Below are 17770 nucleotides of genomic sequence, written 5' to 3' on the forward strand. Positions count from 1 at the left end.
CACCATCATCATCAACGCGATTATCATTGGATGTCATCATTATCATCTTCGTATTCTAACCACAAACGTCGCGTCGTCGGCATCGTTTGCCGTCGCCGATTCGTTACGTTACGTTGTCGTCCCGACGTCTAAATGAGCACTAAAACGTAACTCGACACAGACGACGCCGGGCAACCGGCACTGTCAAAAAAAAAATAATAATAATAAAAAGAAAGAAAAAAAAACAACAAAACTATCCCTGCTGCACTCTCAGCGCGCTTTTATACTCTCTCTCTCACTCACTCGCTCTCTTTCTCTCTCCCTCTGTCCCTGTGGCGCGCGCTCCCCACGCTTATCAGCAGCTTGTAACAGAGACGCAGCAGCCAAAAGAAGCAGAGGCAGCGACCGCAGCTTTTTGAGGGCGTCAGGGCGTCAGGACTAACGGCAGCGCAGCGCGCTCTCATTTTTATTACGTAGCTACATATGTATTTGTATGCGTGTCTGTGTGCGCGCGCTTCGGCACGGATGAACGAACGTCAAATAGAACATGTGCTAATGAATTATCAACTGTCGGCAAAGCGTAAACTGCAAACAGTTACGGCTGACATGGCGACGAATGGACAAGGATAAATGAATGGATATGAGGATTATAATGAAAGACATACATATGTACATATAACAAGCACAAAAGTAAACATACATACATACAGACGTGCGTCTGTATGTGGGACAATTGAAACGCTAGCCTACTTAGCGGATAGAGAGCGCAAGCGAGAGAGAGAGAGATAAACTTAGCAATCAACACCAACTGAATAACGGCTTAATGGACGAGAGCATTCATTCTGAACGCATGCACAAACGTGTCAGGAATCAATATTTAAACTGATTGACACCGCATGTGCCATAAGCTTATGACTTATTGATCTACAGGCATGGCTTAGGCTATGCAAGCGCGTTAGGAAATAATCGATAAATCGATTTATACATAATTTATAATTACTCCAGGCCTTGAGCATAGATCAAGCGAAGCATTGATTACTTTTGGCTTATATATAAACAGCGATAACTAAATAACCATTCATTAACCTTGCGCTAAACCACTCAATAAACCATCTACAGTTTCTTTCTTTAAAGTGCGTGGCTCATAGTTTGTCTATGGCTATATTTATATACATATATGTGTGTATATAAATAAATATATATATATATATATATATGCGTTTGCGTGTGCGGGTGTGTGTGTGTGTTTGTCTGTACCAAAAGGTAAATGACATCAATGGAGGTTGGCTGACTCCTCAGTTGCCGACGCTGGCTGAACTAACTGCTGCTGACTGCGACGGCAACAGAGGCAGCGGCAGCGGCAGCGAATGCAGCGTGTTTACTTTTTGCTTGCATTCTTTGGTCTCTGGTCTCGGTTTCCGTTTGCTGCTTGCCTGCTTACAGTTTCCGGCTTTGGCCAACACTTACACACACACACACATATATACATGTATATAGCGGCTGAGTTTCTATGCGCGCGCCTAAATGTATGCACTGGTTTTTTCTATATTTTTAAGCAGCCTTTTCGAAACGCTGCAGCTGTGAACTGCCCATGGCAACTAACGCAGACTTACACACACAGACACACACACACACACATGCATACACCCCTTGAAGTTTGGAGCTTTGGCAAGCTCTTTAATAACTAATCAGAGCCAAAAAGTGGGCATTGCCTGGCGGGCAATCGCCAAGTTCTGCGTTGTGTTGAAAACTTTTTGGAAACACCAGAAATTGCCGCTCATTGTTTGCTGATAACTGAAATCAATGCAGGCGTGGCATGTGGGCGTGGCAAGACAATGTTCAAGTTTTGGCCCTTTGCCAACAAAATGAAAATTGCATTTACAGTCGAAAGCCAAATGCTCTATATTTCTATTTGCTTTTCAGCTTAGCTTCAAGCGTTTATTGACATAATATGGCCAAAAGAGATAGTGGAAGAGAGCATGATATTTTGTTTGGTAACAATTGGTATACATATAAACAGACAGACTAATGTCTGCACATATTTATCAGGACTTTTTCGTTTGGTACGAAATGATATTGGAACACCCACCGAATCTATTTGCACATATATATTTAAATGAAAATATGTTATTAATAATATTATATCTAACGTGTGAAACAAAGTGGAACAGTTAAGACGCATGGAACAAAGTGGAAATGGAACACGCTTTAAATATTTGACATAGCTGCTTTGTATACAATTTAAAACAGAAATATTATACAAATGTGTATAGAGTGCATGACACTTAAATCGTGTGGAACAAAGTGGAATCGGAACACAATTAAAATATATAAAAAATATGATATATAGTACCACAATTTGCTATAAATTACTTCATAATTTTGACTAGCTTTGTAAATGTATTTTAAAATTGATTGTGGAACAAAGTGAAAATGGAACACGCTTTCAATTTTTGATGTGCCCGTTTATACATAATATACACCTCAAATGCAGCAATCAGTTGCATAAAGAGCGTCAGTAGAACAAAGTGGAATCGGAACACAATTAAAATATATAAAAAATATGATATATAGTACCACAATTTGCTATAAATTACTTCATAATTTTGACTAGCTTTGTAAATGTATTTTAAAATTGATTGTGGAACAAAGTGAAAATGGAACACGCTTTTATTTTTTGATGTAGCCGCTTTTTACATAATATATATCTCAAATGCAGCAATCAGTTGCATAAAGAGTGTCAGTGGAACAAAGTGGAAATGGAACACACTTAAAATAGGTATACGTATCATCAAATGAAATAGTTTCATTATCTGCATACTTTCGATACCCTTTCCTTGTTAGCGAGCATAACAAAGGACCAAATTTGAAATGATTTTTTTTTGGCAGCCATGGACAAAGTTTTGTGTGGGGAGAATATTGGTTGCTTTGAAGCTGAGACTTACCGCTGGGATCGTGATGCGGTGGCGGCTGCTGTTGATGATGATGATGGGGATTGGGCGCACAGAAGGCGCTCGAGCCGCCGCCCAGCGTCGGTGGCACTCCTGCGGGCGGCGGCGGGGGATATGCACTGGCCCGATACGAGGGCGGCGGCGAGCCAACATCGCAGCGATCAGGCGGCACGGCCGGCGGACCAACCTGCGGCGGCGGCGGCAACGGACCGTAATGACTCTGCGGCGGTGGCCCGCCATAGTGATGCGGCGGCGGCGGTGGCGGCCCGCCATGGTACTCGGCCGCCTGCTGGTAGTGATGGGCGTGCGCCGCATGCGCGGCATGGGCGGCCGCATACTGATGCTGATGGTGCATGTGCAGCACGCCGCTGCCCGCGGGCGCCAGCTGGTGGGCGTGGTAGGCGGCAGCGGCAGCGGCCGCAGCAGCCGCAGCTGCGGCATACGACGGCGGCGGCGGTCCATGATGATCCGGCGGCATATGCTCCGTATGCAGCCCCAGATCCGGAGCATGATACATGCCCGCGCTAAGCGGCTCACCGGGCAGCAGGACATGCGGTGCCGGCGCCTGCACAGGCAACGGCGGAGAGCTGTGAGCTGCAAGCAGCAGAAAACAACCGTTATCAACAATGATTAAATATACACCTTTATCTTTATCTTTATCTTTATCTTTATCTTTATCTTTATCTTTATCTTTATCTTTATCTTTATCTTTATCTTTATCTTTATCTTTATCTTTATCTTTATCTTTATCTTTATCTTTATCTTTATCTTATCTTTATCTTTATCTTTATCTTTATCTTTATCTTATCTTTATCTTTATCTTTATCTTTATCTTTATCTTTATCTTTATCTTTATCTTTATCTTTATCTTATCTTTATCTTTATCTTTATCTTTATCTTTATCTTTATCTTTATCTTTATCTTTATCTTTATCTTTATCTTTATCTTTATCTTTATCTTTATCTTTATCTTTATCTTTATCTTTATCTTATCTTTATCTTTATCTTTATCTTTATCTTTATCTTTATCTTTATCTTTATCTTTACCTTTATCTTTATATTTATCTTCAACTTAAACTTTTGTACTCACCCTCGCTGAGTCCGGAACTGGCGCCCGGTGGCAGCATGCTCGACAGAGCGCTGAGCGGCGTATAGGATTTGGGTGGCTCGACGGAGCCGGGTCGCAGCAGCCGCTCCTCGGTGACGCTGGACTGAACACGATATTGCATTTTGCAGTAGGCCTCCTGGGCGGCACCGTTGCTGGCGTTCACGTAGACGCCGGTGATGGTGACGTCCGTATCCTGGACGATCACCACGCTGGATGAGGTCGGGCGGCTGCAGTCCTTGGCGTCTTTGGCGCTGCTCGAATCGCCGCGATAGCCGGTTGTCGTGATGGTGGTATCCGTATTGGTCTCCTTGGTCTCCTTGGAGTACTTGGAGTCGTTGCTCTCCTCGATCATGTTGCTCTGCGGCTTGTTGCTTAGCGCCGCATCCTTCAGCTCCTTCAGCTCTTTGGCCTCCTTGGACTCGCGCGCCTCCTTCGGCTCCTTCTTGATGTGCAGCTCCGCGTGCGCCTGAGCTTTGGATGCGTGCGGCTTGCTAGACGAAGCCGCCGATGCCTTCGTAACCGTTGGCCTTATAATCTCCAGCTCATCGTAGCTCTCGAAGCTGCTGCAATCGCTGGCCAAATTCTTGTCCAGATGCCGCTCCACCTCATAGGTGGCCGCCACAATGGCGCTGGCATTCAGGCTGGCCATGCGCTTGCGCGCCAATATCCCTTTGTAGTCGCCAATCAGCTCCTCGGTGAAGGCGCTTTTGCGCTTCTTGGGCAGCTGCTTGGGTGGCGGCTTTGATTTGTCTTTGTCCTTGTCCTTGGACTTGGCCTCTTTCTCCTTCTCCTTGTCTTTGTCCTTGTCCTTGTCGTTGTCGTCTGCTTGCTGCGGCGTCTCGGCATCGTCGCTGTCCTCCGGCTGAATCTTCTTGTTGTGCTTCTTCTTGGAGTCACTGTCGACATGCTTCTTGGCGGGCGTTTTCTTCTGCAGCTTCTTCTTCTTCTGCTGCTGGAAACGCTGCAGCTGCAGCTCCTCCGGCTCGCTGTCGCTGTCGAACTCCCAATGCTTGCCCACGCCACGTCCGCCGGTCACGTTGCGCAGCTCTCGACGCGGCTCCACGATCGCCGCGCTGGCATCGGCCTTATCCTTGTCCTTGCCCTTATCCTTGTCTTTGTCACGATCGCGATCCCTGTCCCTGTCCCTGTCCCTGTCCCTCTCCTTGTCCGGCGGCAGATCGCCCCTGTTGTTGTCGTCGTCGCTGCCATCGAGCGTGCGTATGCGCGGCGGCTGTTGCGTCGCCTTCGAGAGGCCCAGCTCATGGGCGGTGCGCGATTCGTTCTCATAGAGGCACTGCACCTTGGCCAGCGCGTTCAGCGAGGCCATGCGATGTCGCTTGGCCCCATAGCTGCTCAGCTTCTTCTCGTCCTCCGAGTCGCTGCTCTCCGAACGCGAACTATCGCTAGCAGCTGCCGGCGGCGTTGGCTGCTTTGCTTTTCCTCCCGTTGTCTTCTTCTTGCCAGCAGCAACTGTTGCTGCTGCTGCTGCTGCTGCTGATGTTGTTGCTGCTGCTGCTGCCGCTGCTGCTGGCGTGGGCGTATTTAGCTTGCGTTTAATCTGCTTCTTAGTGCCGCCTTTGACAGCGCTGGGCTGCGGCTCAGGCGGCTGCTCCGCAGCGGCAACGGCCGCTGTCGGCTCATCGCTGTCCTTGGCCAGCAGCTTCTGCTCGAGCTGCTTCAGCGGCTTGTTGTCCTCGTCGGAGAAGTCGCGCAGCTCCTTCAAAGTGGGCAGCATCATTTTGATGGGCTCCTCATCCTCCGATCCGGACTTGAAGTCGTAAATGTCCTTGGCGGCATTCAGGCTGCTCAGCGCCGTTTTGCTGCAGGCCTGCTGCAGTCGCGCCTTGCCCGCCGACGTTTTACTGTACTTGATTTTGGGTCGCTGTTTGGCGGGCGCCGCGGCTGTGGCTGCGGCGCTGGCGGCTATTATGCCGCTGCCCGTCGGCGTTGACTCGATGGGCGTGCCTGTGGGCGTTGGCGTTGGCGTGGGCGTGGGCGTTGCCGTCGGCGTTAGTGTTGGCGTCGGCGTGGGCGTGGCTGCCGCTAGAGGCAACTGTATGCTGTTTATCTCCTCCAGCTCCATGTGCACCAGCTCCGTGTTCGAATCGAGCTGAGCGCGTGACTTCGTCTTGCTGGGCTCCGCTTCGGCTGCTGTTGCTGCTGCTGCTGCAGCTATTGTTGTTGTTGTCGAAGTTGCTGCCGTTGCCGTTGCTGTTGTTGCTGTTGTTGCTTGCACCTTCTTAGCTCCCTTGGCAACTGCTGCCGCGGCGCGTGCCTTGTCTTTCTTAGCCGCTGGCGACTCGACGGCCTGTGTCGTTGGCGCCTGCTGCTTCTTGGGCGCCGCCTTTGTCGCTTTGCTCGTTGCGCTGGGCGACGGCGGCTCTAGCTTGGCCTTTTTGGCGGACTGTTTGGCGCCCTTGGCGCCTGGAGATTCTTTGCTATCGCAATGAGCATCCTTTGGCTCGCTTAATACTGCCTCCGGTTCCTTAGACTTTTCCTTGTCCTTCTCCCGTTCCTTTTCCCTTTCCTTCTCCCGCTCCTTTTCGCGTTCCTTCTCCTTCTCACGTTCACGATTCGACTCGTTGTCCACACGCTGGCGCTTGACATTGAACGGCTTGCCAGGATTCAGGCTGGCTATCACCTTGACCGCCGCCGCACGCGATTTCGTCTTAACATTCTCCGATATGGAAGACTTGAGGCCCTCGCTCAGCCGCTCCTCGCCGCTGGGCAGCAGATTGTCAAAGCCATGGATCTTGATGTCCAGACTCTTCAGCATCTTGTTTATAGCTCGCGCCTTGCCATCCTCCTGGCGCTCCTCCGCGGACAGTTTCAGCGCAGTCGAGCTGCCAGCTTTGTCAGCGGCTGTCGTCGTCGTCGTCGTTGTTGTTGCTGCTGCTGTTGCTGCTGCTGTTGTTGCTGTTGCTGTTGCTGTTATTGCACTGCTGGCCGTTGCCTGCTGTCGCTTTGCTGCTGCCGTTGTTGCTGCTGTTGTTGCCTCGGCTTTGCTACACTTTTTGTCGTCCGGTTCGTCCATTAGCTTCTGCTGCTTGCCCATGCAGCGCTTCTTGGCCGTCGACGTCGCTGCAGTTGCCGTCGACGCTGTGGCAGCAGCATTTGTGGCACGCTGCTGGCGCTCAGCGACGCTGGAACGCTTCTTCGGACCCATTGCCTATGCGCTGCCCCAGAGCAAGAGACTAATGTGTGAAGAGAATAGCACAGAGAGAGAGAGAGAGCGAGACAGAGAGAGAAAGGAGGCGCAGATAAAGTATGTATTTTAGGATAAATAAGGAGAAATCATTATATATATTTATATATATATAAATATATAAATTTGAGTTTTTTTCCACCTTTTTTCCACATAGCAAAGCTGGGAATATTTCACTATATATATATATATATATTACACTGTAAAGAGTGAAAGATTTCCACCTTTGCTGTGTGAAAAAAAGGTGGAAAGAAACTCATAAATCAATTTACTTATATATATATATATATATATATATATATATATATATATATATATATATATATATATATCGGTTTAAATCCTAAGCTAAAAAGTTATAAATGATTTGAAACTGATTTGATCTGCGTGTGCTAGAAGAGAGCTCAAGAAAGGACAATCTGATAGATGGATCGCTTATAGATCGCTTATATATGTATATATGCATATGTGTATATATAATGTTGTCTATTTTATGCACTTCATTAAAGCCAATACACCCTGTTAACCAGTTTTCAATGCTCTTATAGCCTGTTTAGCTTTCACTTTCACTCATCTTCGCTTTAAAGCTTAAGCAAACGTGCATAAAAGTTGTCTAAGCTGGAAAAGCTAGCCGATAGTAATATATAGATATAGAGCTGAAATTTCGGGCATCCAATTGCATGTGCCAACAATTGCTGTTAGAGCCAATATGCTCTTTTAATTTGATGAGCGAGCATATAAAGTACTTAATAAGGCTTTCTAGCTGTCAAGCACAAGCCTGAGCTATATCATCAAACGATCAACGAACTTTATTGATCTCTCTCTTCTGGACTCTGCAGACTTACATATATCTTTTACCTAGTATTTGCAATTTGCGCTAGGTCAAAGCAAATTTTCACTTCACTTCACTTTTAATTATGTTCCGCCCTCTTTTCTAGTTTTTCCTCTTTTTTTTTTTTTGGTTCAAGTGTCAGCGCGTGACAAACAATGAAAATTTTAGTTGAGTTTCCTGGCACGAAATTTCAACGACATTTTCACAAAGGACCTTTTCACTCAGAAATCTATATACTTTTTTTATTACTTTTAAATTGTAAATTGAATAGGACAAAAGTGTTTTAAAACGGAATATTTCATATAAGAATAAAGTTTTTTGTATGTATTTATTTAAAATATGTATAAATTTGTCTAGTTTTTAGTTTAGAAATTTCCTTTAATATTACTAATTTTTGTGCTTTTGATTAACTTCGAAAAACTTGTGACTTTAATGAAAATATTTAATGAAGACTTCAGTAAATAAGCAAGCAAAAAGCAGTTTCAGCAAAAAATATTTTTTTATATATTAATAAAAAATATATTATTATTATAAAACATTTGTATATACAGATTTATGAGTAAGGACTTCTTTGTATATTGACAAGGAATTCAGAAAAGTTCATTAAAATAGTAGTGCGACTGAGCACTTATCTCTTAGTCGTCAAGATAAGCAATGCAAAGAAGATAGCAAAATCTTAACGAACTTGCTTAATGTAACACGAATAATAACCGTTAATCTTGTTAACACCTGTTTTACTATCTCTTCATAATGCCTTAATAATACTACATTATACTAAACAGATAATATAGGCAAAGAAGCTTTGCTTCGAATTGCGCTGCCTTAAGCTAGATCTCTCTTCACACACACACAGATGCGCAGAGACATTTGACATATGTGTGCGTGCGTAAGCCTGCAAGTCAAGCTCTAAAGTTACAGTTACATGCACATATTTACCTTAAGCTCTCGCTCGCTTGCACTCGCGCCTCCCTTGCGGTTGGAGGGCGGGCGGGCGCGCGCGCTCTCTCACTCTCTCTCGCACACAGTGTTTGCTTCTTTTTTTTTTTGTTGTTTTCGTTTTAGGTAAGCTGGGAATACCAGTAACAGTTTAAGCCAAAACCATTGCTAGGCATTGGCAGCAGCAGCGCCATTTGGTTGATGAGCCGCTTAGGCGTAGGCGCTGCGCTTTTACAAGTTAGTAATTTGTTAACTTTAAGTTATTGTTTTTATTTTTTGATTTGATTCTCTTTTGATTTAGTTGTTTTTTGATAGCCTATAAAATATGCAACACTTTTTTGTTAGTAACTCGACATAAACGAACACGTTTTTCAAAACAGATTTTGTCATAAATTATGCATTACAACGGCTGCGACGGCAGCGGCGGCTGTTGCAAGCGTTTTATGCAAATGCGCCAACACTCACGTACACACAATTACACTGTCACAAGCACGCACATACACGCACACGCACACAAGCGCAAACAAACAAACTCATACTCATGCATGTAAGTTAAAAAGTTACAAGACATTTGTTTACGCTCGCTCAATTGGGACGATATGGCAACGCTGTGAGTAGTTTGCTCACGTATACATACACATACACATATACAGACACATTGTGGGCATTGGGCACATTGCTAAAACATCAACAAAAGAAAAATTGAAACGCAACCAACAAAACACACGCACGCACACACTCGCTCACGCCACTATGAAGATACACACTGGAGCGCTATTAGCAGAACTCTATTAAAAACTGAGATCTATTTTATCTCATTTACAAAATGTATGATTTTGGCTTTGTATTTTTCAAGCAAATTTACAACAACAACAGAAACAAACAGACACACACACATCCACATCCACATATGTACACAATACGAGCATTGGGGCGAACGCCCGCCCGCTTGCGTACACAATTTAATGATGCAGGAGAGCTCTTATTGGAAGTAAATTGCCTTGCAGAGTAGTTGTATGCATTTATTGTTAATTGCATTTACACATTCAAAATTCAATAAACTAGAAAAAAAAACAACAAAAATATAAAAGAATAACAGCAGCAGCTGCCGTTGCCAAAGCACACGCACACGCAGCGAAAAAATTTTTTAACGCGGACGCTCGACACACACGCTCACGAGCATCTTATCAGACTGGCGCTCTCTTTAGCGATGGCTAAACACAGCGATATATCGCTAACCGGTTGGGCTGCTGTTGGGCACCGTGATAGCAATGCACGTCTATCGATAGTGCATTTCCACCACACAGGCAACTGCATATGAATAACTGTTAACTGTATTATAGAACAGTTCAGATGCATTGAAAAATTCAACATGTTCAAATTGTTTTAACATTTTAACATTTAGTTTGTTATTAAAGATTATTTTATTAAATTTCTCTTTTTTAATTTGTTGTTATGTAAATATCGGCATTATTTATCACATTATTCATTTTTTCATATGGTATATGCATTGAACACAGTCTAACTATATATATTTATAATAAAAAAGGGTATATATATATATAAATGTTGAAGCACTGCAAAAATAAATGGTTTCTCTTCAAAATTGTCAAATTTTTTCGGTCGAGCTAAGTGGCAAACATGTTCAGCGTGAGTTAGAAAGAGAGAGCAAGATTATGGGAAATTTGAAACGGAGCGAGACGGAAAATAATAATTTAGATTTAAAATCTAATTGAAATTTCTTCAACATTCATTTCAAATTCTAAACTACTTTAGAAGTTGTATATATATATATATTATATTATATATTTATAGATATATATATATTATAAATGCAATGGTCATAATATTTTATACTAACTTAAATGGAAACTCCAATTGGAATTAAGTGCATTCTTTGTGTTTGTACTAACGGTAAAGCCTCTTTATGCCGTGCTCGGCATGTCTGTTAGGATATGATTCGCGGTGGAATGGGCTGATCACCAAAGCCCGTGAATGAACACATCTTCTCCAAGGCATTGAGCGCACAGATCAGCTCCTTATTATTTGGGAATGCGGTCTTGAAGCTCTTTGCCACATGCGAAACCACGCGCAGTCCCTCACAGTACAGATTTAGTTCCTGTTTGTCGAAGACTTCGGCTTCCGCCTCATCTTCGCCAGCTAGCAGTTTGTCTGGATCCTCGTCGAGGACGCGATTGGACAACAGTTCGACGCTGACGAATGGCTCCACAATCAAATTGAATATGCCGATCAGGAAGCTGCCATTCGATTTGTATCGCTGCAGACCGTCGAGCATGTGCTGCAGAAAGTACTTCTCCGCTGCCATGGGCAGGAGGCTGACCGTTGAGACAGACTCCAGTGCCCTGTCGCCGGCCAAGTAGAGGCCCATGCAGCTGGACACCATTTCCGACGTATAGTTGCGCACCAGCTCCGATTCATCGACGAGCAGCTGCAGCACCAGACGTATATAGTTACCAATGATGTTCACATCTTCCGAGTACAGCACCTGCTGCACATGCACGGTAAGGCGATCCAGCAGCTGGGCAGCTCTGTAACGCAGATAGGTCTTCTTTTTGGGAGCGGCAATGTGCAGGGTGTAGCGTATTAGGGGCAGCCAATAGGGCTGATACTGTTGCCGCATGCCGTTCTGCATGATGTGACGCGTTATGCAAATGACAACGCCTGGCTCCGCATCGAAGCCGCCGCGATCGAGCAGCTGCTTGGTGGTCAGCTGGAGTCGGTTCAGCATGGCCAACAGGGCGTAGACACGGCCCGACATGCCCGGCGCCCAGTCCGCACCGCACTTAACCACTGCGGCTATTTTCATCACATGCTGCTGCACTTCGTCCGATTCGCGCAACTGTGCGCCCAGGGCCAAGCGCTGGGCAGGCACCAGCGCCTTGAAATAGAGTATCACATCCGGATCGAATTCGAAGTGCTTAATCTCGTAGCTTTCGATAAGGCCGCGTGTCTTACTGCTGGCATTCGCCTGATGGATGAGCACGTACAGCCACAAATCGATCTTCACTTGCTCCAGCATCGCTGGCAATTTCTCCGGCCGCACAATCATTTGCAGCATGGGCTCCAGCAAGTTCTCCGGCTTCTGGGTCAGTCGCTGCAAATGCAATCCGAACAGCACGAAGAATTTCGGCGATATCGCGTACTCCTTGCTGCGCTTATAGACCTCCGCATGATCCAGCTCATAGACGAGCAGCAGAGCATTGAGCAGCGGTGCCCCAAAGTATTTGGCATCCTGGGCATCCTGCATAGCGGCAATCAGCACATTCAAAACTGATCGAAACACGAACATGTCGTGATCAAAGATCTTCACAGCAGCCACCGCTAACATGTACATCATTGTGCTAACCAAGCGGACATCCTGCCAGCGTGCGATTCGATATAGTTCCATCAACTGCAACACTCTGCCATGCAGTCTATTCAAGTCTCTGGGTATTCTGCCAACCTGTAAAAATATAAAGAGTTGAATATATCAAATGTTGAAGGAGAAAACTTGGAAGCTAGAGAACAGATCGATTTCCTATATAATAGCTCCAGCTTGAATGGAATGTCTTTTGAAACAATTTCATTCAATATGCTAAGGATATACTGAATATATATCTAGGACATTAGCTTCTTTCTATCACATATACATGATATATTGATGCAATTGAAATGTATTGAAGGCAACAGAACAACGCATCTGTGGCCTGTTTCTTGGCTTGACAACGTTCTACAATATGTGCGCTCTACAAGAGCATATCATAAGCATAAGTCGTTAAGCTATCAGAGAACTTACAACAAGTCGTTTCAATTAAAACTATAGACTATAAAACTAAGAGTGCGTGACTTGTGTTCACATATGGAGAAGATCCATTACGGAGGTCTTTTAATGCGAAAGGTCTATTGAAGAGCGAAGTCCTTTGATGAGGGAGGTCTATCGATGACAGAAGTCTTTTGATGACAGAAGTCTTTTGATGATAGAGGTTTGTTGATGAGAGAGGTCTACTGATGAGAGAGTTCTATTGACGAGAGATGTCTATTGATAAGAGAGGTCTTTGGATGAGAGAGATGCATCAATGAGAGAGGTCCACCGATAAGAGAGGTTGAGAAAAGTCCACAGATGAGAGAAGTTTGTTGATGAGAGAGTTCTACTGATGAGAGAGCCTTTTCGAAGAGAGGTCTACTGATGAGAGAGGTCCATTGATAAGAGTGGTCTATTGTTGCGATCCACTGATGAGCAAAGTCGAAATGCAATGAAGCTGAACAGTGATTCGCACGCACGAGCATAACAAGATTCACAGACAACCCAGAAACATCTATGCGTATAAGTAAAATGGAAATATCAATGAAGTCTCTTTATGAACAGCCAAGACTCACCCGCTTGTGCTTGAAGTTGATCACGCCGAGGACCATTGAAATGCGGCGCATGCGCTTGATGGCCGTAGGGGCGTTCACAAAGTTGGCCAAGACTTGGCAGCCGCGATATCGTGTCGTATTATCGTGCACACAAGAGATTTCCTCCAGGAAGGGCACAAATTCGCTGAGCTAAAAAAGATGAAACGGAAATAGTTAAAGTCATATGTTGTCAAGATCTGGCTTAGGCGCAGTACGAACATTCAAGCTGGATTCGGAGCCCTCCATTGAGGACGGATAGAGGCGACAGAGCAGCTGCAGCGTCGCCTCCAGCTGCACCGTTTGGCCACCCGATGCCTTCGGATGCTCGGCGGCTTTCTTGAGGCCGGCATGAAAGTAGTCAAATAGCTGGGGATATCGTGTAAAGAAGATGCGTCCGGTCATGCGATTGCGCACGTGCAGCTCACCGGTATCGGTGCGGGCCCGTTCGACGCCAAAGATGCGCACCATCAGCGCAGAGAGCATCAATGTGGCGCTGTTGCGCTCGTTCCATTCCACAGCCACCAGACTCTCCAGGGCGCACTTGATGCCACGCCCCACAAACTCGCCCACCACCTCGGCCAGTTCGCTGCAGCGGAAGAGCGCACGCATTATATTCATGGCATGGCTGCGTGCAATGGCAGCCTCTGAGCCGGGATCACGACGCTCGCACACGTCGAGCAGCAGGGACATGCTCCTGTTGAAGGTGTTGTGGGTGCCCAGTTTCAGTTCGGTGCAAATTAGCGCCTGCAGCATGTAGGGCATGCCGGCGCTGCGCCGTGTCGCGCACAGCTCCTTGCCGCCATCGCCAATGACCAGGCGCATCGCCTCGTCCAGCCAAACGGGCGGCAATTGATTCAGCGCCGGCTCATCGCTGTGCCAGAAGCGGCGACAGAGCATGGTGAAGCCCACGTACGCCTGCTCGAAGGCGCCGCGATGCTTGATGTCGGCAAGCAGCAATAGAAAATGCTCGCCAATCATGGCCACCTGCTCCTGGCTGAGCAAATAGTTGTGTTTGCGCTCCTGCTGCAGCGGAGCACGCTGCACCAAATCGCCCATGATGAGGGAAATCTCTTTGATGCTACGCCAAGCGCACAGCAACACCAACTGCGGCACCGTGGACAGCGTATCCAATTCCGGCTGAGGCTCTTGTGGTTCCGAAAGCGCATCTTCGCCGCACTTTGGTGCTTTCGGCACAAGACCTTCTGGCGACTCGCTGCCCACAATGGGCAACATAATTTCACTGATGGTCACACAGAGGCTCAACAATTGCTCAACATATTCACGCCAGAGCGTTTCCTCGGCCAGCGGCTTGAACTCGAGCTGCAGCAACAAATGGCGAATGGCAAAGAGCAGGCCATACAAAGGATTCAATTTGGCCGCCTGTGTTATATCGCTTTGGGCCTGGACAACGCCAGAGCGCAACTCGCGCAGGCACATCTGCAGGACGGCATAGTAGCGCGAATGATGCTTGGGCAGCTTGCCGTCCGGCTGTTCTGGCGGCGGGGTCTGCACCTCGGCTGCCTTGCAGTACACCTGCAGCTGATAGGCGCCGGTCGCAGAGTCGGGCGGACGCACCGACACCAACAGCTGCAGGATGTCCAACGGTTTGTGATGTGAGCATTTTTGCAATTTGGTCATCAGCACAGCAGCCTGCACTTTGTTGTGCTCGTAGCTGTCGCGCAGACAGTGATCCACAAAGGGCAACGTTTGCGGCGGCATTCGATCCAGCCAGGGCATACCCAGGCGTTCCATGACATCGATGCAATCGCGCAATATGCGCATCGATAGCCAGCGACGTCCATAGTTGGCTGTGGGAAACAGATTCATGGCCAGCATGTTGAGCATCTTGTTTAAAAAGACGATCAACATGTGATCATCATTCAAGGTCGCTGATTGATCTTTCATTTGTTGCGCCAGATTGAATTCGAGCCGCTTCACCGCCTTCTGCATTAGGCCATGGCCAATTTGTCGCATATGGGCGCTGGGATTGTTAGCATTGTGGTCCACATAGCTGATGATAGAATCCAGCTCGAACTGCGTATATGGCTCGCTAAGACGCGGCGTCTCCACCACAAAGCAGAGTGCCAGCAGCCGTGCATTATCATCGACCCCAATCAGCGCTGCGCTGATCTGTTCCATGTGATCAACCATCAACGATTTGACCAGACGATGCTGGCTATGACGGCGTGCCGTCAGCATGGCTGCCAATTTGGTGCTGAACGATAAGTTCCGCTGCTTCAGCAATTCGGGCAGCACCTCTGGGTCCAGCTGCACGGCGACCTTGATCAGCCGCTCGATGCCCGCCAAACGTTCGTCGCACGGCTGAGCGGCTTTAAATAACAGCGAACACCAAACGCTCTGCCACTCTTTGCTAGTCTCTTCCTTGTGGGCAACGGTCATCATGCCTGCAATTCATTTGACATTTAAATATTCAGCTCAAATATGGGTCGTTGGGACTTACACTTGAACAGCGAGTTGACGCTGTCCTCCATCCCTAAGTAGGAGGGAAACATTTTATCAAAGATGCCGGGACAATTCTGTATTACCGACTTGGCGCCCATCACCTCGACCATCTGCTGCAGCATCAGGCAAACGGATGGCAGCGGCATACGCTGGCGCTCGTACTGCGTATAGACCTGTCCAATGATATTTGTTTGATCGGCCGCTTTGCAGTGCTGCAGCACCTGATGCAGCATATTGGCGCACATGTGACGTATTGATTCGACGCTGCTCGAGATATGCTCCAGGGAGAAACGCATCAATATGGCCAATATCAGGCAATACATGATCTGGGCTCGATCGTGCAGGCGAATGCCGCCTAACGATTTCGAATAGGTGTTTAGATGCTTGGACAAGTAGACCAAGAAATTTGTGACACTGCTGGAACTCTTGACATGATCCAACGTTCGCTTCAATATGTCCAATGCTTGGGCCGCACAGATGCTATAGTCGCTCTTCTGCAGCATCAGCAGCGAGGCCGCCTTAATAGGCAGATCGTTAAAGTCATTCAGCTCCTGGCATTTCGTGATATAATTATCAAAATCATTGAACAGACGCGCATTGTGGCCAATGGATAGGCCAGCCACGGCGCGCACATCCCAAGGCGTATCGACATTACGGGCCGCACTCTCGGCAAACTCATCGATCAACTGCAGCTGCTTGCAGCGCTCAGTCACCAGCTCAAACTTGTATTCGGTCATAAAGTTGACATGAAAGCGCAACAGATTCTGTATATATAAATAAAATTCGTTGCGACGAGTCGGAGATAGCTGTGAGCCTTCGTCGCTGCAATATGAATTCGAAAGAAGACGTAAATGTTATTGGCTAAAGGTCTGAGCTCTCTGTGCTTAGAAATAAATTGAACAAGTTGTCAGGCAGCTGACAAATATCGGTTAACAATGCCATAGAGTTGGCCTAGAAAACGAGTTCGAACACAGCTCTGGTTCGAAAGTTTAAAGCTTGAACAATTCGTATATTGGCCGAGGCCTTACCTCAGCGACATCCAGTACAGGCGCAAGGCCTTGGGCACCAATGGTATGAAACAGTAAATCTCCTGGGCGAGTGCATCGCGTCCAAATGGGAAACTGTGCAGACAGGCGCTGACGGAGACGAAGACATCGTTAATGTCATCAGCGTTCACACTGCTATTGCTGATGCTCATGGCCAATTGGCGCAGGGCACCGCGCAAGGCACTCAGTAGGATTTCCTTGGTGTGACTAGCTGTGGAACGCTTAACGCACTCGGCATTTGAGAAGAGTCTGAAAGCGTGGATGGGAAATAGTTCAATGAATCCGGGCAGTAATATGAAATCATACCTGGTCACAATGCCGCGTACGGGATGCTTTAGGGGACACACAAACAGGACATCGGCGAGAAAAGCAAATGCATGCGGATCTTCATAGGCCTCTTTAACAATTGACATTTGTTTGGCACAGTTGCTGGCTGTCGCAAATTTCAGCACGTATTCGGCTTGTGCTGAACAATATGTCATATGGAGCTCGCATTAATCATTAGCAAAATGCTGCTGGTCATGTATGGTACTCACAGTTTGCCCATTTCTGCGGCAACGGGACGAGGGCGTTGCGCATCTCGGCAAAACGCTTGGGATGCGCGCATAACTTTAGAGCGGCCACGCGCAGATTTAGGTCGTTCATTTTGACAAACTGAATGCAGAAGCCGACAACGAGCACCGATTGCTGACTTACTTGCTGAGAGGTGGTTGATTTTTGGCACTATCGATATTATGATAAGTATCGATAATACATATGACAAGTGTGCTGATCGCAGTTCAGATAGAGCGCTGTAAACTAATCCTGTATGAAATATGTTCTAACAGCAATACTTTTAAACAATCATTTAATTGCA

General features: G+C 46.6%; 2 protein-coding genes across 2 annotated transcripts; both read right to left on the reverse strand.

Annotated features, from left to right (window-relative positions):
* Window positions 1–2809: 2809 nt before the first annotated feature.
* LOC111602834 (uncharacterized protein DDB_G0284459-like) lies at window positions 2810–9321 on the reverse strand (the record flags this gene model as incomplete). Its single annotated transcript, XM_030224278.1, has 4 exons — window positions 9011–9321; window positions 6259–7231; window positions 4020–6222; window positions 2810–3524 (listed from the first exon to the last, which is right to left on the reverse strand). Coding segments are annotated over exons 2-4 (3863 nt in total), but the record flags the coding sequence as incomplete, so codon positions are not given.
* Window positions 9322–10853: 1532 nt separating this feature from the next.
* On the reverse strand, window positions 10854–17670 carry LOC111602835 (thyroid adenoma-associated protein homolog). The gene is made up of 7 exons (XM_023320148.2): window positions 17451–17670; window positions 17221–17380; window positions 16897–17163; window positions 15867–16690; window positions 13625–15810; window positions 13388–13555; window positions 10854–12473 (listed from the first exon to the last, which is right to left on the reverse strand). The coding sequence occupies exons 1-7, from the start codon at window positions 17557–17559 to the stop codon at window positions 10959–10961; spliced, it is 5229 nt and encodes a 1742-aa protein (XP_023175916.2). The 5' UTR covers window positions 17560–17670; the 3' UTR covers window positions 10854–10958.
* Window positions 17671–17770: the final 100 nt, after the last annotated feature.

Source organism: Drosophila hydei, unplaced genomic scaffold (genome assembly GCF_003285905.1).
Source record: "Drosophila hydei strain 15085-1641.00,03,60 unplaced genomic scaffold, DhydRS2 tig00000444-arrow-arrow-pilon, whole genome shotgun sequence".
Classification (NCBI taxonomy): Eukaryota; Metazoa; Arthropoda; class Insecta; order Diptera; family Drosophilidae; genus Drosophila; species Drosophila hydei.